This window comes from Myxocyprinus asiaticus, chromosome 46 (assembly GCF_019703515.2).
Source record: "Myxocyprinus asiaticus isolate MX2 ecotype Aquarium Trade chromosome 46, UBuf_Myxa_2, whole genome shotgun sequence".
NCBI lineage: Eukaryota > Metazoa > Chordata > Actinopteri > Cypriniformes > Catostomidae > Myxocyprinus > Myxocyprinus asiaticus.
The window spans coordinates 19,532,349-19,556,717 of record NC_059389.1 but is presented as its reverse complement, the minus strand read 5'-3'; the positions used below and the strand labels follow the sequence as shown (position 1 = coordinate 19,556,717).

General features: G+C 38.4%; 1 protein-coding gene across 2 annotated transcripts in view; it reads left to right on the top strand.

Moving 5' to 3' along the window:
• Positions 1–24,369, top strand: part of LOC127436325 (OTU domain-containing protein 7A-like) — a 132,960-nt gene that overhangs the window by 95,634 nt on the left and 12,957 nt on the right. For both annotated transcript variants that reach the window (XM_051690416.1, XM_051690417.1), the window contains 7 exons: positions 4,809–4,991; positions 6,299–6,517; positions 9,096–9,197; positions 10,690–10,817; positions 15,775–15,887; positions 18,748–18,875; positions 20,698–20,847. In XM_051690416.1, the coding sequence (XP_051546376.1) occupies positions 4,809–4,991; positions 6,299–6,517; positions 9,096–9,197; positions 10,690–10,817; positions 15,775–15,887; positions 18,748–18,875; positions 20,698–20,847 (1,023 nt within the window). The remainder of the gene's footprint in view (positions 1–4,808; positions 4,992–6,298; positions 6,518–9,095; positions 9,198–10,689; positions 10,818–15,774; positions 15,888–18,747; positions 18,876–20,697; positions 20,848–24,369) is intronic.

Here is a 24,369-nt window from a genome sequence, read left to right as displayed (position 1 = left end):
TCTGCTTTTATACCCTCCAAAAATTGTCCTCATTCACTTCCATTGTAAGTGCCTCACTGTAACCTCGATTTTTGAAAAGGAGTCTAAATAATATTTTGTGGTAATCAACATTATGCCACAAATGCTGTCGATTGAGCTTAACTTGTATTGAACCCATAATATTAATTTAACATTAAAAATGACTAGATTTTTACATTTTCTTAAGAAAAAATGAGTGGTGCTTGCCCATGCACAAGAGGCCACCATAATGCTTGGGTGGTTGCCAGAGCATTGCTTTGCAGTTGCTAAGGTGTTTACAGTGGTTTTAATGTGTTGCTGTGTGGTTTGCCTGGGTGTTCTGGTTGGTTGCTTGGTAGTTGCTAGATGGTTGCTTACCGGCCCAAGGGGCTTTGCAGTGGTTATGCAAATTAACATGCAAAGTAAGGCCAGAAAAATACTTTACACAAGTATGCGTACGTAGATGCGTGGAGCCTGTTTGAACATGCGTCAAAAGTCTGTACCACATGGACGGATCTACCGGGGTAGCATGGGGTGGCAAATGCCACCCTAAGAAAAAGCAGTGCCACCCCAGCATAAGTATCCAAATGGATTAAATATAAATGTAAGTATATTATCATTGATTTTGACATTGTGTAGGGGTTTATTCATGTCAAACTGCCTAAACTCTCACTAATCACACAAATGACAACAGACCCATTGACTGATTACAGCAGCAACCAATCACAGCTTCGACCAATTGCCTACCTACTATTGCAGCGTGTGTACAGTGTTTGGGCTCTCGTGGGTTGATGAGGTTATTTCCTCAACAACAATGACCACATGGACAAATACGCTGAAAAAAAAGAGGTAAAAGATGTATTTTTCAGTTGTTTCCAAGTATTCACTGAATGATTATAAGATGCATCACTGTCAGTTATGGGTTGAGAGGGGTGAGACATGTCCTCACAACTTTTTGATATAGCTGCCATCAGGTATGTGTATAATCCAGATGAAACATCTCCAGTTCTTGAGTTGGAGTTTCTATTTCATCTGTGTGTGTTTTGAATGGCGATCTGGTGCTGGAATGAGTTATTTAGAATGTTATGATAAGTGTTCGTTGCGTAGCGGTCAGCAGTTTTGCCGCAGCTCGCGCTCTTGTCCATGTCCCCCATTGTGATGGCCTTCTCGACGGTATTGTTTGTGTGTATGTAGTGTGTATGTGTGTGTTTGTGCATGTTGTCTTTTTCTCTTTCTCTCTCTCTCTCTTAATTGCTCTCAGGTGTGTGGTAACCAGGTGAGCCGATTGTTGATGCTTCCTCCCTATATACGGGTGCATCTCAATAAATTAGAATGTCGTGGAAAAGTTCATTTATTTCAGTAATTCAACTCAAATTGTGAAACTCGTGTATTAAATAAATTCAATGCACACAGACTGAAGTAGGTTAAGTCTTTGGTTCTTTTAATTGTGATGATTTTGGCTCACATTTAACAAAAACCCACCAATTCACTATCTCAACAAATTAGAATATGGTGACATGCCAATCAGCTAATCAACTCAAAACACCTGCAAAGGTTTCCTGAGCCTTCAAAATGGTCTCTCAGTTTGGTTCACTAGGCTACACAATCATGGGGAAGACTGCTGATCTGACAGTTGTCCAGAAGACAATCATTGACACCCTTCACAAGGAGGGTAAGCCACAAACATTCATTGCCAAAGAAGCTGGCTGTTCACAGAGTGCTGTATCCAAGCATGTTAACAGAAAGTTGAGTGGAAGGAAAAAGTGTGGAAGAAAAAGATGCACAACCAACCGAGAGAACCGCAGCCTTATGATTGTCAAGCAAAATTGATTCAAGAATTTGGGTGAACTTCACAAGGAATGGACTGAGGCTGGGGTCAAGGCATCAAGAGCCACCACACACAGACGTGGCAAGGAATTTGGCTACAGTTGTCGTATTCCTCTTGTTAAGCCACTCCTGAACCACAGACAACATCAGAGGCGTCTTACCTGGGCTAAGGAGAAGAACTGGACTGTTGCCCAGTGGTCCAAAGTCCTCTTTTCAGATGAGAGCAAGTTTTGTATTTCATTTGGAAACCAAGGTCCTAGAGTCTGGAGGAAGGGTGGAGAAGCTCATAGCCCAATTGCTTGAAGTCCAGTGTTAAGTTTCCACAGTCTGTGATGATTTGGGGTGCAATGTCATCTGCTGGTGTTGGTCCATTGTGTTTTTTGAAAACTAAAGTCACTGCACCCGTTTACCAAGAAATTTTGGAGCACTTCATGCTTCCTTCTGCTGACCAGCTTTTTAAAGATGCTGATTTCATTTTCCAGCAGGATTTGGCACCTGCCCACACTGCCAAAAGCACCAAAAGTTGGTTAAATGACCATGGTGTTGGTGTGCTTAACTGGCCAGCAAACTCACCAGAACTGAACCCCATAGAGAATCTATGGGGTATTGTCAAGAGGAAAATGAGAAACAAGAGACCAAAAAAATGCAGATGAGCTGAAGGCCACTGTCAAAGAAACCTGGGCTTCCATGCCACCTCAGCAGTGCCACAAACTGATCACCTTCATGCCACGTCGAATTGAGGCAGTAATTAAAGCAAAAGGAGCCCCTACCAAGTATTGAGTACATATACAGTAAATTAACATACTTTCCAGAAGGCTAACAATTCACTAAAAGTGTTTTTTTTTTTTATGGTCTTATGATGTATTCTAATTTTTTGAGATAGTGAATTGGTGGGTTTTTGTTAAATGTGAGCCAAAATCATCACAATTAAAAGAACCAAAGACTTAAACTACTTCAGTCTGTGTGCACTGAATTTATTTAATACACGAGTTTCACAATTTGAGTTGAATTACTGAAATAAATGAACTTTTCCACGACATTCTAATTTATTGAGATGCACCTGTAAGTGTTTCATGGCTGGGTTGTGCTATGGGAGAGGGTTGTTCGTGAATTGTGTCATCTCGTTCGTGGGCGCTCGGGCGCATTCCGGGTTTCCACTGCCAGAGCGGAGAGTTTGTGTTTGTCACTGTCTGAATTTCGGAGTTTGCTGTTCTTTCATATACAGAACTGTCAATAAATGTGTCTGTGTTTCCGCTACTCTTGTTTCCCCACATCTTTTATTGCATTTGATTTTTAATGTGTAACACCCATCCACTGACATACAGATGCAATCTTATTTTATTAAAATAAAAAGTTATATTTGGACGAATTAGAATCCAAACCCTCTAAAAACTAAAGGCAAAAATTTACCACTAGATCAATCAGTCATGTTCTTTTTTTTTTTTCTGGAAAGAGCACATTGGGAATTGGGCAAAGTCCTCATGGTGGCATAGTGACTCAATCCGGGTGGCAGAGGACAAATCTCAGTTGCCTCTGTGTCTGAGACAGTCAGTCTGCGCATCTTATCACATGGCTTGTTGAGCGTGTTACTGTGGAGACATAGCACATGTGGAGGCTTTACAGCATCCAAGCACAACTCACCACGCACCCCACTGAGAGCGAGAACCACATTATGGCGACCACAAGGAGGTTAACCCAACATGACTGTACCCACCCTAGCAACCAGGCCAATTGGTTGCTTAGGAAGCCTGACTGGAGTCACTTAGCATGCCCTGGATTTGAACTTGCAACTCCAGGTGTAGTAGTCAGCGTCTTTACTTGCTGAGCTACCCAATCCCAATCAGTCATGTTCTTAATCAAAGTGCTGATCTATGTATTCATCTACTGACTAACAAAATCCCTAGACTGATAGTTGCAAATGTAGAGATGAAATATTATGTGAAATATTTATTTGAGTGCTTGAATCGGTCATTAAGAATGACTGTTCATCAAAACAGGTAATTTATAATAATATTTTACTATGCATAACATAATTAATATTCATGAGTTTTGCAGCACTGCCCCCCACAGTACAATTTTCTGTACAGTTTATTTTTATTTAGATCTAACTTTGTGTTAATCTTCGCTTTCAAATGGATTATTCCAGCTGTTACAAAGGTGGTGACATTTAGTCTAGACTGCTGGTTCTATATGTGAAGCATAGGAACATCTAGAATTTGTTGATGTGATAGACAATGTCTTGGTGCTCTGGAGATAGAAATTTTGTTACTTATTTTTTATTATGCAAAAATATATATTTTTTTATATGTTGGCAATTCAGTATCAAAATGGTTACTATGTGGTTCCTGTGGAAATGCAGTTGTATCGCAAATTCATGGACATTTATAATTTGATAGTGACTCCAATTAATGAGCTAGTACTTGTTGCAATGAAGCTTGGTACCTTAATCCATAAGATCTTCGCATGGGTGCTTGCTTTAGTGTTGTCACCACTCGTAGTCGCTTATACCACCCCCTTGCCACCCCATAAAAAAAACAATTCTAGATCCACCCCTGCTGTTTCATTAAACTGGATGTATTTTTATTCAGGTAACTTGCTATAAACATATTGGATCCGGATTCACACTAATTTCCACTGTAATGCCCCTTGTGGCAACATTTAGAATCCAATGCATACTTGCGCTGTGTTATAAATTGTGGTTTGACACATTTCGGAATGCAAAGGTGCACGAAAACAAGCTTGCGTAGCTAGAAGAGTCGGGGTCCAAGTGCTTACATAGAGTATGTTTTGGCCTTATGTGTCTTTTTATTCTAAAAACAATTATATGTGTGTATGATTGACTTCATTCAAAAATAAGCCATGAATGTATTTGACTCATAGAATCTCTAACATTAATTGGAATTTGTGCTCTCTGCCACATTTATCCAAGTTCATTGTGTCATGATCCTTAACTGTGTTTGTATGTGTGTTTGTGGTGGACGCAGGTAAAAACTGGGACCTAAGCGCCGCTCTGAGTGACTATGAGCAGCTCCGGCAGGTCCACACTGCCAACCTGCCCCACGTTTTCAATGAGGGCCGTTACTGCAAGCAGCCAGAGCGTAACAACACCCCGCAGCACATCAGCAAGCCTGAGCAATGCCTACAGAAACAAGAGGAAAACACTCAAGGTAGGGCAAACTCTTCTTATTTTGGATTATTTGCTGTTTTGTAAATGAGTATTTAATGCTTTCATTTAGTTTTAGATCATATTAGTATTAAAGACAGCATGAAAAGCATTCTTAATGCATTTAACTTTTGTAATGTGACATTTTTAAGTGATACTCAATGAGAAATAATGTGTGAAAATAGAGGCTATGATATCATTGGTTAACATTATTTTCCACGACCACACAACCTTGGTTACATCAGCAGAAATTATAAGTCATTTCAGAGTGGGATAAATGTATTATATTTAGATAAATTATTATAAAAAAAATTATGGAATAGGTTTTTTCTTTAGAAGTCGTGACTCAAAAAAAGTTTAATTATAAGCGTCTGAGAGTATAAAATGGTCTTAAATGGAAAATTCACCCAAATATGAAAATTCTCTCATCATTTACTCACCCTCATGCCATCCCAGATGTGTATGACTTTCTTTCTTCTGCAGAACACAAACTGTGTTTTTTTTTGTTTTTGTTTTTTTCTCCCAATTTGGAATGCCCAATTCCCACTACTTAGTAGGTCCTCGTGGTGGCGCGGTTGCTCACCTCAGTCTGGGTGGCGGAGGACAAGTCTCAGTTGCCTCCGCTTCTGAGACCGTCAATCCACACATCTTATCACGTGGCTCGTTGTGCATGACACTGTGGAGACTCCGCATGTGGAGGCTCATGATACTCTCTGTGATCCACGCACAACTCACCAGATGTCCCATTGAGACCAATACTCATAGCGTCAATACTCGCTGAGCTACTCAGGTCCACAAACAAATATTTTTAGAAAATTATTTCAGCTAGGTTCATAAACTGCAAGTGAATAAATCAATACAAAATAAAGGAAACATAAAAGTAATCCATACGACTCCAGTGGTTAAATCCATGTCTTCAGAAGTGATATGATAGGTGTGGGTGAGAAACAGAACAATAGAGTCCTTTTTTACTCTAAATCTCCACTTTGACATCTGAAAGTCATACACATCTGGGATGACATGAGGGTGAGTAAATGATGAGAGAATTTTCATTTTTGGGTGAACTATCCTCTTAAAAACTAAACTATGACTGTTTTTGAGCAATTTTTTTTTTATAAGTGGACCTATATAAAATCATTAAAAATGTGTTGGAAATGACCTCTTTAAGAAAGTATATAGGGTCAATTTTGATTTCATGTTGTTTTTTTATGTACAGTATATTGTAAGGTCATTTCTCAAGAAGAGCTGCAGACATTTAGTAAGCTGCTGTCTCCTTTCTCTTTCTCTCTCTATGTGTCTGTCTGAATCCAGAGAAGCGTCTGTCTCGGGGCATCTCCCATGCCAGCTCTGCCATCATGTCTCTGGCCCGGCTGCAGGTGTCAGGGGATTGTGCCAGGGAGCAGTTCCCCCTGGAAATGCCCATCTACACATTCCAGCTGCCTGACCTGAGCGTGTACAGCGAGGACTTCCGCTGCTTCATCGAGCGTGACCTCATTGAGCAATCCACCATGGTGGCCCTGGAGCAGGCTGGTGTGTCCCATCGCTGATGTCCGTTCAGAGCATGAGTGAATCGAAACAAAAATTCTTCAGTCAGAGATGATACAACATGATTTTATTAGCTTTTGTAGATATTCGTACGTAAGGTGTGGTTCCGTCATACATACATTATTTTAAGTTAGCATCTAAAACGTAAACTCATTTCACATTTGAACAACTTTTGAGACATACAACTGTTTACGAATACTTCGGGGTTTAAAGATTTGGACGTTTCGGAACAATTCTGACAGCAAACACAATTGTCAATAAATGAGTAGAGCATGTTAATGTTACACAGAAACATAAATGGTGTTTCACTTATATTTCATACCTGTTGAGCCTTAATGATAATTAAATTCAGCCATACAATGAGTGCAGATTATTATACTTTTATTAGTCCCATCTGCATGTCGTTAAAACATCTTTTCGATATCCTCGTAAAGATTCTGGGAATTTTAGTTCCATACGGCCATCAGAGGATTCATATAGATTTGTACATCTCTAAAGCTGTGCCACTGTCAAATTTTAGGCAACGAACAAAGTAATACGATTTTGTTTGAAAAAATCATTGATTTTGTTACGTTTATGCCTCTCATCCAACACTGAAACAGCACATACATCTACACGTTGCATACGAATATCTACAAATACGAATGAGATCACCCTGGACGATAAGCAAAGATTCATCTTAGAATACGTAAGACTAACTAGAATGGTAGAGGCATCACAACAGAATAAAACTAAACCCTGATCTTGGATCAACAGCAAAGCCAAGCTGACATCTCAGACGAGCACAGCAACATAGCTAATGCTAACACAAAGCTTTTTGATTTAAGACAAAGATAAAGACATTATCTAACATCTGCCTATGTCTCAGAGAGATTAATAGCCCATCAAGTCCTATTTCCCAGAGGGCCATGTGGCTCAGCATTCCTTGGATTTGTCGTAGCTTTAGCAAATCTCTGGATAACTACAAGTACTCGTAAAGGGATTTATGTATGCATTTAGGATTGTTTATACCAAAGCACTATTTTAACGCAATTCCCTTACCGTAAACAGCTAAAATGAATTTGCAAAAGTGCAAATATTGCAAGTATTGAGCATTTCGCCGCCACAATACAGGACACTATGCCTTCAGTACAGGACGTTTCACCAACTAAATACTTAATTTTGGCCAACATACTGGAATTCCTGGCTAATATGTATTTTTATATATTTTAATAACAGTTGGCAGCCATAGTGGGAGGCATCTCACTATGGTGGCTGTAGGCATAGAAGTCCTGCGTTGCACAAGAGCTGAGTTCGTTTATTCTGGAATGTGCATACACATTAGCTGGACCAGCCTGAAAAATGCAATTTTATCAAAAATAAAACATTGCTAAAATTTATTGCAGATTTAAAAAATATTACTGAATCGTAATCTTGACGAACAGTTTTGGAGAATTCGGTTCTTCCACATTCAACTAGATAGGAGATGTACTTTTACAGGTATGCCTACTTCCTACATAGAAAATAGCTAGAGGCTTTACAAACAAGATTGCCTCAGAGTTAACTGACTTGCCTGAAAGGTCCTGTAAGCGATTTTTTTCATGGAAAGGTATGCAAAGAAATTTCCTACTCCCTGAAATATATGAATGAAATTAGTGTTGTCAGATATCTCACTGTTCTCTGTGACAGCTCTAGACTCTGTAAATAGCAAACAAAAATTTGTCCGCGGTCTGGAAGCAGAACGGCTGAAATCGCTTACAGCACCTTTAAAGGTGCATTCAGTCATTTTTTTTACTCATTTAAAAAAGTTTTACTTCTAAAGAAATGAATTGTAATTTTGAAATATATGTATAAAATCATGACCACTCACATGAGATAAAGACTCCAGTCATATCAGTAACCTTATAAAAGCTGTTTTATTCTACATGGAGAGGGTCCCCTAATGGGGGCTGCCATTTTAGAATCACATGACCAGCTGAATACTACTCGCTTATTCTCATTAACCTCAATGTTATTGGACACTTTCATTCATTGATTAAAGTAATCATGGCTGACTTTCTACAATGACATTCGTAACTGAAAATTATTGCGTTTGAATGATGCTGCATCCAAACCACTAGGTGTCAGTGTAAGTCCAAGATGCCATATTAAAAAAATGACTGAGTGCACCTTTATAGGGACTTTAGCAGATAGCTAAATGCTAAATAGCTAAATCTAAATGATACATTTGGCAGTCACACTGCCTCAGGGCTCTGCTAGTAGGGCTTAGCTTTTAGACAGTGGCCAGAAACAGTGGGAGGAAGATTTTACCCCAAGGGAATCGCGGCATCAGCTCCAGAGAAAAGTGTGGGCGAATGGTCAGTGCCCAGTGCAAACAGCCTCAGGGCAGAACAACAGAGGACTGCTTATTCTACTGCATGTTATGAAGATTATGTTCTAAGCTATCCATGCTAACTAAACTAAACTAAGCTATATATTCTATAGTATTGCGTGTATCTCTTTTTTGTGAAATTTGGCAAGGTCACTCTTTTATTCTCTTTATCATTAGTCCATGTTTGAATAACAGTGTATTTATGTTCCGTAGGTCGATTGAATTGGTGGTCCACCATGTGCATCAGCTGTAAGAAGCTACTTCCACTAGCCACAACAGGAGATGGCAACTGCCTTCTGCATGCAGCTTCTTTAGGTAAGACTTAAGGAGTGACTCTTTTGTGTGTGCATTAGGTTAAATTATCTAATACATTAGATAAATGTAGGTAACACTTTATAATAAGGTTCCATTCTTTAAAATTTGTAAATGCATTAGGTATCATCAACAAATAATGAACAATATATTTTTACAGTATTTATTAATCTTTGTTAATGTTAGTTAATAATAAAAAAAATAAATAAATAAATAAAAATCATAGTTAATGTTAACAAATGGCACCTTATTATAAAGTGTTACCAAAATGTATTCTTGGACAAAAGATAACCTCTCAGTCTAAGATTTGTTTTCAGCTGTAGTCAGGGCCGTTTCTGAGCATATGGGGCCCTAAGCGAAATCCTACCTGGAGTCCTCCTAGGCCCACCCATGAATGACGCGAGTCACAGCTTTTAGTATATTTAATAATATATGTTTTTAGTTTTTTTATTAAAAAACTACCTTGCTTTGCAGGGCCCCCTGGTGGCTTCAGGGTTGGGGAGTAACGAAATACATGTAACGGGATTACGTATTTAAAATACAAAATATAAGTAACTGTATTCCACTACAGTTACAATTTAATTAGAATACATTGGTAATTAGAATACAGTTACATTCAAAAAGTATTTTGATTACTGAAGAGATTACTTTGCATTTTATTGTCGTTTGTTTCATTTAATATTTAGTCCTTTCAGATGGAAAACATTTATACATATAAATGATGCGATCCAAAGTGCATTTGAACAGCGGTAAAACACTTTCTTTTGATGTGTTACATTCATACGAGCAGACACAGAAGTAAGTTTGAAGTAAGTTTGGAGCAGAAGAAATAGAAATAAACCTTGTGTAAATTGTTAGCTTTACGCTAAGCTAAAATGCTATTTCTAGCCATTTTACATGCACGTTACCAGGCATGATCATATTTTTTATCAAGAAAATTCATGCTGGATCATAATTTCTTTTCTTCTAGTAAGGCCTTTGATATTAGGGCAAAAATCATATTCTTGATAATAATTTTTGTATTGTTTTCCTGTAAAAATATCTAAAAATCCTTAAAAAAGATCAATTTGATTTGTGTTGTTTTAGAAACAAACTGCATAAGATATTTAGGTTTTTCAGTGAATGTATTTTTAATATGTGTATTTTGTCTTACTGTACTTGCAGAGTTTTTATAGTCAAAACAAGTGAAAAAATCTACCAGTGCTGAAGAAGTAATCCAAAGTATTTAGAATACGTTACTGACCTTGAGTAATCTAACGGAATACATTACAAATGACATTTACAGCATGTATTTTATAATCTGTAGTGGAATACATTTCAAAAGTAACCCTCCCAACCCTGGGTGGCTTGGGGGCCCTAAGCGGCGGCTTATAGCTAGAAATGGCCTAGCTGTAGTGAAATACATTGGCAAAACACTGATTATAAAATCCGGCCATAAATGCTCCAGTCCACTGTCGTGAGTTCCTGAATAATGTGTTGTCAATGTGTGTTCCAGGTATGTGGGGCTTCCATGACAGAGATCTGGTGTTGAGAAAAAGTCTGTATGCCATGATGAAGAGTGGGGCAGAGAGAGAAGCTCTGAAGAGGAGGTGGAGGTGGCAACAGACTCAACAGAACAAAGAGGTCAATAACTCCCGACAGATGAAAACTTAAAGTTTTCAATGGTCCACAGCTTAGAACGGTACTTTTACAACCAAAAGGAAATCTGTTAGTATTAGACATTAAGATCTGTTTTTTTTTTTTTGTTTTTTGTTTTTTACATATGGGTGGACACTGTTTGTACCTTACTTATTTCACCAGTGTAGTAGTTTCCTCATTCATGCTTCCTTCAAGTATTCCATGCTTCCATTCCTTAAGATCACAAAAATCTGGTTCTGGAAGTAAAAATTCGCAAAATAGGCTAATTGATTTTTAATGATTACTTTTAAACATTGAAAACAGCCCTACAGTGAGCTTCAATGTTGTTAATCGATGAGATATTGCTCTGTTGAAGCCATCAATTCACATTATTTCAACTTAATTAAAAAAAAAAAAATTCTGTTTAATGGTGAAAAAGTACACTACCCATGATCAGAGAATCGTGGCATACAAATCGCATTAAAAGAGCTCTGCAGCATGAAGCATTGTGGATAGGGTTGCCACCCATCCTGTAAAATACAGGATCATCCCATATTTAAAGATGAAATGGTGCGTCCCATATCTAATCAATACGGGACTTGATTTACCCTGTATTTAAGCTGGCCCAATGGTGTCAGGGCGAAATCATCTAAGATCATTTAACCTTGATAGTCATTGGAAATTTTGCCTACGGTGGGTAAGAGATCATCTGAAAAGTCCACACATTGTGCTACAATGTGCTAAAACTGTAGAGGGTGTTTTAGCACCCCCCTTAACAAATCTAGACAGTGTCTTGTATTTTACAACTTCAAAAGTGGCAGCCCTAATTGTGGATGATGCAACTGAGTCGGTTTCCCTACACTCTCAAACCACTTATATATTTGTATGTATCTGAATATTTACCAATAAACCTAAAATGTATTGTTTTTGTTTGTTTCTATATTACTTATAATCAACTACTTTAAATCAATGGTTAAATATAATCTTTTTTTCCATATTGTTTTTATTTGAGTACGTCATTCGCAAGGTTTTATGGGTCTGTAGTTGGGAGTGTTTACCTTCATTGGCATGTTTCATTTTGTATTCAACTTGTTTCCTTAGCTGCCTGCTAAAATATTAACTACAAACACAAAAAATGCAGTTCATGCAAATAGATTAGGTTAGAAGCCATCTGTCTGGAGGATAATTGTAAGTGTAAACATTGTTCCACAGTTCCTGTGTCTTTCATAATGGTTCTCCCCATAAACACCTCTGAACATTAGCTACTGCGTTTCCACCACAGCTTTAAGTGTAAGAGCTTATTACTGTAACAGCATACCGGAGGACAGGAAATCAGCAGTCTGATCGATTGCAAATCCTTGAATTCTTTATTAGCTGCACTGTTTTCATTGTCTTGAAGGCCCAAAGCTCTTGAATCAGCTTCTGCTGAACAGTATCAGTGATTTAAAGTTGTACAAAATGAGTGGGTGTATAGTGCAGTGGATGAAGTGGAAATGTTTTTGTGTGCATGGTAGTCTTTGCGGGTGGAGGAGACAATGTGTGTGGGTGTGTTTCCTTTAGAATGTGTGTGTGTAGTGATGCACACTCTCAATTAGGGCTGGGTGATATATCAAATATTCACAATATGTTTGCAACAATTTTGCTGCTGATATACACTCACCGGCCACTTTATTAGGAACACCTGTACATCTACTTATTCATGGGATTATCTAATCAGCCAGTTATGTGGCAGAAGTGTAATGTATAAAATCATGCAGATATGGGTCAGGAGCTTCAGTTAATGTTCACATCAACCAATCAACCAAATCCTGGGATTTTCACACGCAACAATCTCTAGAGTGTATAGAGAATGGTGCGAAAAACAAAAAACATCCAGCAAGCGGCAGTTCTGTGGATGAAAACGCTTTATTGATGAGAGAGTTAAACAGAGAATGGCCAGATTGGTTCGAGCTGACAGAAAGGCTATAGTAACTCAGATAACCACTCTGTACAATTGTAGAGAGCAGAATAGCATCTCAGAATGCACAACATGTCGATCCTTGAGGCGGATGGGCTACAACAGCAGAAGACCACGTTGGGTTCCACTTCTGTCAGCACAGAACAGAAAACTGAGGCTGCAGTGGGTCTACCATTTGTGTACCTCAGCAGGAATCCAGATTTGTCAGACCAGGCGATGTTTTTCCAATCGTCTACTTTTGGTCCAGTTTTGGTGAGCCTGTGCCCACTGCAGCCTCAGTTTCCTGTTCTAAGTTGACAGTAGTGGTACCCGGAGGGGTCTTCTGCTGTTGTAGCCCATCCGCCTCAATGTTCGACATGTTGTATTTCCAGAAATGCTTTTCTGCATAGCACTGTTGTAACGCATTTTGATTTGGGTTACTGTCACCTTCCTGTCAGTTTGGACCAGTTAGGCCATTCACTTCTGTCATTAACAAGCCGTTTTCGCTCAAAGAACTGCCACTCGCTGGATATTTTTTTTTCCCGCACCATTCTCTAAACACTCTAGAGACTGTTTTGCGTGAAAATCCCAGGAGATCAGCAGTTACAGAAATACTCAAACCAGCCCATCTGGCACCAAAAATCATGCCACGGTCGAAATCACTGAGGTCACAATTTTCCCCATTCTGATGGTTGATGTGAACATTAACTGAAGCTTCTGACCCATATCTGCATGATTTTATACATTACACTGCTGCCACACAATTGGCTGATTAGAAAATCGCATGAATAAGTAGATGTACAGGTGTACCAAATAAAGTGGCAGGTGAGTGTAAATTGAAGAAAAATTCAGTACGTTTACATACGCAGTAAATTGAGCTACAGTGAGTATTCGCATAGTCAGGTATCAGTCTTTGTCTGTCTAAGTATACTTGGCACAATGTGTAATCAAATATTTGAAGGAAGTACGTGAGCTGAGGACGTGCTGGTAATGCATGTCGTGCGTCACCTCTGTCTTTTGTAGATCATGCACAACTCAGAGACCAATTGTGCATACATGCTGGATGAAGCTGAGCTACAATCGCATTATCTAGGTCTGTTAGTCCGACTTTGCAAAAATTGGAATGGTGCGATTTCAATTAAGCTAAAAGCATTTATATTACATTTAAAAAAGACGAATTATTGTTTCAGTCCGACTGAAATAGAACTTTTAAAGTGTATGGAAACGTACCGATTTTGAATATTGGGATATTTTTTTTATTTTGGCTGTTACGTTTACTAAAGACATGTCATTAGATTAGTTTCACAATCCTTCCTTGCATTAAGACAGAAATGTTTTAAAGGGGTCATGTCATGAGGAATCAAAATCTTTTGACATATAAGAGGTCATTGTACTACAAAAACATACTGAAAGTTTCAGAACTCAAACTTTCTCCTCACTGCAAAAAGATAATTTGTTGAAACCAAGCTGCCAAAACGATGCGTTCTCTACTTCCTCCACATTGTGCATCTGGACATTGTGCACATTTGCATTTGACTGCCTCCACAACAACACATCAAAGCCTAATTTATCTTTAATCACTGGCAAAGAGAGAGAGAGTAGATCAGTAAAGAGCAGAGAGCCAATCATAACAGTGGCTGTTTACTGTCAAGTCTTAAAGGAGAAGCAGCACCAAAACCAAGCGTTTCTGAGGTTCAGAATGAGGATGGAAAATGATCATGTTTTACAAATACGTTTTTGGTGCAAAAACCTTTACTAATATTATAAGTGAACCTCAAGGCACACACACACACACATATATATATATATATATATATATATATATATATATATATATATATATATATATATATATATAAAAAAAAGCGTGTCATGACCCCTTTAATAGCATCTCTCAGTCGGTAACAGGGTCAGAAATTAAGGGGGCTTGAGGTAAAAATACCACCAAAGGTGACAAAACTGCCCCTGAAATTCAAAATGTGGGTGCAAAAAATGCCCCCGTAATAAATTTTTCTGTTTTTGTTTTTTATATAGTTTTTTTATATATATTTAATTCAAAGCCTATTTATACACATCACATAAAAATTTGAAATATCGTCTGCTTCATCGATTTGTTTGTAAACAGTAAAAATTATGTAGGTAAATATTGATGTTAATTACAGCATTTTGCTATATTTGTGCATATAAATGAAAGTGATTAAGTATCATACTTCTTAGTTTTGCCTTGATTATTTTCAACTAGATTTAATATATTGATTAGTTTCTTCCAATACACACTCTGAATCTACTTGGCATCAGTGACCTTTTGGTTTAATATGAAGGTTCTTTTGCCTTTTTTAACCCATTTCAGTGCAAATTCATAGGGCTGGGTATCGCCAAGCACTTCATGATATGATTCGTAATACGAATGGCTGTACGTATGATACGATTCAATATATCGTAATGCATCATGATATCATAATTAGATCACAACTGAGAGAGACTCATAGTGTTTCTATGACAGAATGAGTGAATCTGCAGGTTCAGGCCACGTCCACACTTTTCCGAAAATGGCATCGTTGTCCAAAGTATGGGGTTATGGAGAGTGTTTTCAGAAAACTTTGTTTTCAGTAGAGGAAAATACTATTTCAGTGTGGATGAGATGTATAAAGGTAGCAAAATCAATGCATTTTCAAACTCTGTTTCATAGAAACAGTTTTGACTGTACTGAGAAATGTTGGCCTCAGATTTTACGCTGATTTACGTAGATGGCCAGCTTCTTCATTATGGTAGTTTAGCACATGGTATAAATATGCAAATAGCTCAATAAAATATTGCTACAGGGATCTACTCTGAATAATATCGATATATAATTGTTTTAGTGATATCGCCCAGCCCTAGTGAGTAGCAGCACAGTGGATGGAATGGAAATGTGTATGTGCACATAGGAGTGTGAGGAGGTGGTGGATATAGAACTGTGTGGGTGTGTTTCCTTCAGATGTGATGTGTGCATAATGATATACTTTCTATCTCGTTCTCTTTCTGTAGTCGGGGCTGGTATACACTGAGGAGGAATGGGAAAGAGAGTGGAACGAATTGCTGAAGCTGGCCTCCAGTGAGCCACGCACACACTTTAGCAAGAACGGCAACTCCAGTGGAGGGTAATGCTCACCCACATACACTCTCTTACACATAGACACACAATTGCATCGTATTATGTCACATTCGTTGTCTTTCCATTGCTACCTACTGTGTTGATGTTCCATTTAACTACAAACACAACTACATCAAATGGTACACATCTGCTATTTTTGCAATCCACCCTAACCCCATGGGGAAGAAAAATCACAAATAAGATCTCAAATTGAGAAGTAGACATAATGTCTACTGTAGAAGAATGTTTTGATTGCAGTACACTCCAACTGATGGCGACCTATGAAATCCAGTCAACAGCTGACTTGCTCAAGCTCACATACAGTGCACTCAGACTGCCATTAAAGGCCACTAGAGATTAACTCCATCCAGTAGCCACACACAAAGCATGACCTTTCGAGGGGTGCACTTCCATTACACAAAATAGAAAACCCATCAACATCCAGAGAACTTTATTATATAGTGGACTGTTATAATCTACAAAAAAGAACCCAATGCCCCTTCACAGTGCTGCAAGAGAGCCTATTACTCTTGTGGTAAATGAAAAGCCACTTTGTGTTTGTCATGAGGACAGTGCCACCTGGTGACCATATCTGCAGTATTACATTCTATTTTACCTACACGCTGAATATGAACAGTACATTTTAGGTCACAGGTTACAGCGTGGTGGAAACTCTGTTCTGGCAGAAATTAGTATGGTTTGGTTACCCCCCTCCGAAGTGTCAACTGAAGCTGAAGCATTATAATTGACAGAGTTTCGACCATATCTTGCATCAAGAGGAAATTTAACTCTTACATTTCCCTTCTCTCTTGGACATGAAGAGAGTCATACAGTGTGGAGGTGAGAGCATCAACCGTCAGGTCTTTGGTCATGCCTCAAAGTCTTCTGGCATGGAAAATATTGCACAGAAATAGTTTCCCCTTTTTTTTTTTTTTTTTTTTCAACTCTATAAGCAGGTTCACATGTGTTATTGCAAAAGTGAGATCTAAATATGAGCTACTTCCTTTTGACTTGTGAGCTTCTCATACCATTTTCAAACCCAGTACTACTCTTTTGGGTTTGACCTACTGTATTGATTGAAATATCAGTCACTTTTAAAGTTGGAGTGTGTCATTTTTTGAACATTTAAATACTTTCTTATATACCAGCTTAAAGGGATAGTTCACCCAAAAATGAAAATTCTCCCATCATTTACCCTCATGCCATCCCAGATGTGCATGACTCTTTCTTTTGCAGAACACAAATGAAGATCTTTAGAAGAATATCTCAGCTCTGTAGGTCCTTAAAATGAATGGTGGCCAGACCTTTAAAGCTCCAAAAAGGAAATAAAGTCAGCATAAAAGTAAACCATATGACTCCAGTGGTTAAATACATATATTCAGAAGCGATGTGATAGGTGTGGGTGAGATAAATCTCCACTTTCACTTTCACTTGCACACTCTTCTTTTGTTTTTGGTGATTTGCATTCTTTCAAATTATTGCATTCTTTCACCCTCTACAGTGCACAATATAGTTAAAAGATTCAAGGAATCTGGTCAAATCTTGGTGCGTAAAGGGCAAGACGAAAAACCTTTTCTGAATGTGCGTGATCTCTGATCCCTCAGACATCACTGTCTTAAAAAACTTCATTGATCTGTAATGGATATCATGAACATGGGCTTGGGATTACTTTAGTAAACATTTGTTAGTCAACACCATTTGCCGCTGCATCCACGGATGCAAGTTATGACTTTACTATGCAAAGCAGAAGCCCTACATCAACACTGTCCAGAAGCGCTGCCGATTTCACTGGTCTCTGTCTCATCTTAGATGGGAAGTAGAACAGTGGAACCGTGTTTTTTGGTCTGATGAGTCCACATTTCAAATAGTTTTTGAAAAACACAGCCGTCGTGTTCTCCGTGCCAAAGAGGAAAAGGACCATCCAAGCTGTTATCAGCATCAGGTCCAAAAGCCAGTGTCTGTATAGGCCAGGGGTGTGTCAGTGCCCACGGCATGGGTAACTCGCACATCTGTGAGAACACCATGAATGCAGACAGATATGTACAAATTTTGGAGCAACATATATTGCCATCCAGCACCGTCCTTTCCAGGGATGTCCCTGCATTTTCAGCAGGACAACTTCAAACCACATACTGCCTGGTTTACAAGTGCATGGCTGTGTAAGCAGAGAGTGTGGGTGCTAGATTGGCCTGCCTGCAGTCCTGATCATCTCTAATTGAGAATGTGTGGCACAATATGAAGCACACCATATGGCAACGAAGACCCCGTACAATTGTACAGCTGAAGACTTACATAATGGACTTTTTAAACTTAACAAACTTGTGTCTTCAGTGCCTAAATGCTTAATAAATGTTATTAGAAGAAATGGTGATGTTTCACAGTGGTAAACACTCAACTGTCCCACCTTTTTGGAGCGTGTTGCAATCATCTGATTTGAAATTACTGTACATAAAAAAAACTATGAAATTCACAAGGTAAAACATCATATAATGTTTAGTTGTAGTGCTTTCAGTACAGCAAAGGGTGAATATAATTTAAAAATCACTCCTTTTTGTTTTCATTAGCATTTTTCATACTGTCCCAACTTTTTCGGAATTGGGGTTGTATTTTTAATTGAAAGTATTTTCTTGTTTTAGGCATAAACCTCAGTACATTTTGTTAGATTTCCTTAAAAACAAGTCTTTTTATCTTTTGTTATATTGCGTCTTGTTTTACTGATGTTTAGGTACAGTATTTGTACTGAAAAACAAGACAAGATGTTTGTAAGTAGTGATTAGTATTAAAACCTGTATTAAAATCTAGACATTACAAAGTCCACATCATGAAAGAAAAACAAACATGTGAATCTGTGTATGTGTTTCCTGTAGAGTGGATAACTCGGAAGACCCAGTTTACGAGAGCTTGGAGGAGTTTCATGTGTTTGTTCTGGCTCACGTTCTGAGAAGACCTATTGTGGTGATAGCTGACACCATGCTCAGAGACTCTGGAGGTGAAGGTAGGTATCAGTCACATCTCAAGACAGTTCAATCCACAGTCACTTTCCCAGCTGGCAAACATGCAGTTTGTTACTAGAACCAATAGAGGTCTCTATAGCCCAGAGATTCCCAAACTAGGGCCTGCGGGCCAAAGTTGGCTTGTGATGACCTTTGATTGGCCTGCCTTGACCTATATGACAAGAGTGAAAAAAATGGAAAACAAAAATGCTATTGACAGCTTTTCATTGCATTAATTTAGCAGATTGCATTGTAATGTTTTTTTGTATAATGAAATCATAAAGGATGGGAACCAGAGCAACTTTAGTATTTTAATATAAATCAGTTTGCAGAGCCTGAAATTCGGCACGGGATTGTGGATATTGCACACAATTTTCATAATTCCCGTAATTTCCACGTTCATAATGCGGTGCAGCTGCGAATTAGTAAACCAATAGATACAGATGAACAAATCAAATAAAAAAACGTGTATTTTGAGATGTGTAAACACCTGTTACATCTCTCATCTCCATATCTAGTTCCATCCAGAGTCGAAAATTAACAGGGGCTCAGGGCAAAAAAATAACAATTTCCCCTGCAATCTGATATAGTTTCAAATTAATATAGCCATCGTGTTCTTCATTTGAATTTTCGCTGAACATTGTTTGTTTCATGCCGTCCGTTATGCAGATGTTGCCGAGTCAGTGACGGATACCTGCGCCATAAACGAGCACAGATGGGCACTTCGCTCTTCACGCTCCGCATCATTTCAGTATCGTGCTCCCACGCTAAAAATACCAAATGCTACAGTGTAGTTAATAATAATATTAACAAAAATAATATCTGGATGTGTTAAATAGTCTTGATTTTAAATAAAACTTTATTAATGATATAATAATAATTTTATAGAACATTAACCACTTTTGATGTATGACACAAATCTCTGACTAATGTTCATTGTTTTATTAAATTGGCTTGAAGGAGTTGCTAAGTTTTTTTTTTTATAAACTCATTCCATATCTGGAGAAATGCTGTCATCTGCTCTTCTGTGCTGGTGCAATTGTTTTATAGGCTGTTAATTCAATAGCCAAAATATTTGGAAATATGTGAATGAGAGAGAAAAACAAATTCAGTAACAATGGACATTATGCAATGTAGAGATCATGCAATTTTGTAATTATTGAAACATACCATTTTAAAATGTTATTAATTGTTTAAATGAAAGTATTTGACATAAAAGGATGACGGAGTCATAAGGCTAGAAAAATATTATATTTGTAAAGAGGGGGAATTCACCAACTTTGGAGTGGATGACTGAAAATTACATATTTTTTTCTTCTTTTTCTTTTCTTTGGATTTTCTTCCCTTTTCTCCCCAATTTGGAATGCCCAATTCTCAATACGCTCTAAGTGCCTCTTGGTGGTGTAGTGACTCACCTCAATCCAGGTGGCAGAGGACGAATTTCAGTTGCCTGAGACCGTCAATCCACGCATCTTATCACGTGGCTTGTTGAGCGCATTACCGCAGAGACCTAGCGTGTGTGGTGGCTCACGCTATTCTCCGCGGCATCCACGCACAACTCACCACGTGCCCCACTGAGAGCGAGAACCACATTATAGCGACAATGAGGAGGTTAACCCAATGTGATTCTACCCACCCTAGCAACCAGGTCAATTGGTTGCTTAGGAAGCCTGACTGGTCACTCAGCACGCCCTGAATTCGAACTTGCGACTCTAGGTGTGGTAGTCAGCATCTTTACTTGCTGAGCTACCCAGGCCCCCCCGAAATTACATTTTAAAGAAAAACTCTTACTGCATTTCAACCATTTTTGTGGTTCCTTTGCAGCTTTTGCACCCATTCCCTTTGGAGGGCTGTACCTGCCTTTGGAGGTGCCTCCCAACCGCTGTCACTGTTCCCCGCTTGTGCTGGCCTACGACCAGGCCCACTTCTCCGCCCTAGTGTCCATGGAGCAGAGAGACCAGCAGAGAGAGCAAGGTAGACGCTATACCCCACCATCAACCAATCACAGCAAAGGAGCAAATTAAACAATGATATAGCACTGAGATGATATAGCCTTGTAAGTGGGCTTGATCAGTTGCTTGAAAAGCCAATAAAGAAGGTTTTATGGTCAACTAATCATAGTGATGAGATGATTTGTTTCATTCCAGATGGATGCTTTTTTGGCAGTGATGCTAATTAGACCCATGAAACTTTTAAAACTAAATTTAAGCAATGCTAGTTGTCTATTGTTTTTAAGTTAATACTAAGAAGAATTAAATCTTAAAAATAAAGTGTAATTCGTTCTGAAATCACATTACACTGGTCACGCTGTATGTTTTTAGATTCACTTAAAAGAACTGGCTCATAAAAGTCATTTGTTTGGGAACTGTACTACACTGGTAGCGTTGTATGTTGTGCGCTATAGATTTAAAAGAACCGGCTCATAAGATTCACTCATTCAGGAATCAGACTACACTGGTAGCGCTGTATATTGTGCGCTATAGATTTAAAAGAATTGGCTCATAAGAGTAATTTATTTGGAAAATCACACTACACTGGTAGCACTTTATGTTGTGTGCTTTAGATTCAAAAGAACTGGCTCATAAGAGTTAATAGTTCAGGAATCTGACTTTACTGGTCACACTGTGTGGCCCTGTACTAAATGGCACCCTAAGCCCTTGCGGTCTTACTCCGAGTCCAGACTTTGGTGATGTAAGTGATTTATCAAAATCGATTATCAAAATCAATATTTAATCTATGATTGACATCGCCTCGTCCACCATGTTTTTTTCCACTGGCTCAGAAACTCCAGTCCGCTGTGATTGGTTGAGATGATCAGCAGCGGGGAACGTTGGGTATTAGTCCGCTGTGGAGCTCGTACTGATGCGGGCTCAGCCAAAGGGTGCACTGAGGGTGTAAAGGGGTGCTCGAGAGCATAAGAGTAATTTGTTCATTTTTTAAAATGGAACAGGTTCTGAACAAGAACTATTTAGATTTTTTTGTTTTTTATGTCATTTTGAATAAACCTGTATTAACACTTTGCAGTCTGATGGAATAATGGAATAAAGTGTAGATGACGATGTTAAAAATATTTTTACGATTTTTGTTGTAAATTACCTCCAGTTCATTTGTAGTGTATGCAGTGTACAGTGTTCTATTAATCAATGAGGTTTGCAATTATTTTATTTGCTGGTTCACCCCTCCCCTTAATTCATTCATTCATTCTTTAGTGTATATGAGTTACATTTTCATACAAACCAATATGAACTCCATCTCTTGCTGAATAAGTAATGCAGACTGGAAATCCTATTACCTTTGATCAATTATTAACAGCACATTTCGTAGAACCCAGTCAATCAAGAGTGAGAGACGGAGACAGAGACAGAAAAAGTAAAGAATTATGCTGTTTAATATACAGCTTCAGCTATACAGTATCTCTCAAAGAGTTAGGCTCCAGTCAAGGACATTATTAGCTACCTGTCTGTATCTGTCTGTATCTTGTAGTCCATATTGAATAGTGTAATGGGTCAGTAGTACATTTAGGAAAATCTGTTGCTCTCACAAATTCATATAGAAACAACATTTTTACATTTTCTGATTAAATTGTTATTGTTACTTAGCCGTATAAAAGTTGTTGACATGATGATAGGCTGTTGTCATGCAGTTGCTTACTGACCCAAGTCAAAAGTTCTGGTACCTAGATGTGTCTAGGTTTTCGAAAATCAAAGGTCTAATTGTTTAGAAAAGTAATAGTACATCTCTGCTCAACAAGCCACATGATTTGAGGTATTTATACTGGTAGCACATATGGTGAGGGATGGATTACGTGCCAAAGTTCAGTACTTAGGGGTTAGGGGTTTGTCCAGATCTCTTAAGTATAGCAGTAACTATGATACTTACCTTAGTTAACTCTAAAGAATTATTTGTACACTGCAGTGTTGCCAGTTTGAGTGTCAGGTAAAACAAACTACAACAGGTTGATGTTGTCTAAGCTGAATGGCAACAATATGTGGGCAGAGATCCAGGTATTTTTCTCTCTTTCTCTCCCAACCACTCTTGTACACTGAAGCTGTCATTACAGTACAAGCTGTTCTCTTCACACAAACACATACACACTGCAGTTCTCTCAGTCAGGGCATTTGCTAAGCAAAGACGTATACACGGATACCAGGCATAGACAGACAGGCATGATATCTCTGGACATATCACAGAAATCTGCTTTTAATGTTTTTTAAAGTCTTCTGTTAAATGGATAGTATTTTATGTGCTTTTGTACTACAAATGGGTTTGATTCTAGTGTAAACTGATATAAACGCCATTGTCTGTAGTTTATGTAAATAATCCACATGTCTGGGTGATGCTTTCGAAAAAGAACAGCACTGTTAAGTCTTCGGCCCACTAGATGGTGCGCTTCCCTTCTCTTTTTCACAGAAAAGCCTCCTCACATCCCCTCACAAACCCAATGACCCCATAAGCATGTGGTCGGTTTGAAGCAGCAGTTTGTTGACAGATTAGAGGCCTCTCCTGTAGTCACATTTCTTCAGGATATGAATGACTGACTCCTCTGCTCTTGTCTGGAATGCCTCCACCTTTCAGCCGAGTGTGTTTTTTTACCTAGACAGGAAATTGGTAAGTTCTGATGTGGAGAATGTGTGAGAAATATATACCATAGAGGAGTGTCTCTTGCTTGTGTGGTGTAGGGAGGTGAGTTGAATGAGGTCATCTGTTGCCGTGCATCTGGAGACAGTTAGAGCCATGAGGCCCTACTCCATAACAAAAGGCACACCCACTCACACACATATAAAAGGCCTTCTCCCTCTGACTCATTTGCCCTGATTCTTTTCTTGACACTTTCCACATATAGGGTAAATTTGGTCTCAGTAATTTTTTTTAAGCATTAGAGGCACAACCCCCATGTTTTTGTTAAAAACTATTAAATATGTTAGATAAACTATTATTTAACATTAAAATGAATCTAGCAGAAAAGTAGCTAGTTTAAAAAAACATCAGATATTACTGCATGAATTCCCCCACTACACAAAATGTACCATCCTTTTAAATTGGCACAAAGAAAGATAATTTGGACCCTTTCTACAGTATGGTATGAAGACAAGTAAATAATCTCATTTAATTTAAGTTGTAGTGTTAATTGCATTTGTCGAGCTCAACCATGTTACCAAAGTTGTTGTAAGAAAAAATGGTCAAGCATTTGGTCCCAAACTAGCTACCCTCTACTGAGTGAACCCTGTTACCCATTCTGGTGAAGGTTTTATACATGTGACATTGATTCATTGACCCAGAATCAAATTTTATTTTGTTTATTGTATTTTTACTGGGATAGGGAAAGTAGAGAGGTGACAGGAAATGAAAGAGAGAAGAGTGGGAATAGGATCAGGAAAGGATCTCACAAACTGAGACTCAAACTCAGGTCGCCCACATTGCATCAGCACCACATGTCATGAGCGCAGCCCACTAGGCTACAGCTCTGACCTAGAATTGCATTTTGAGTTATAGTGT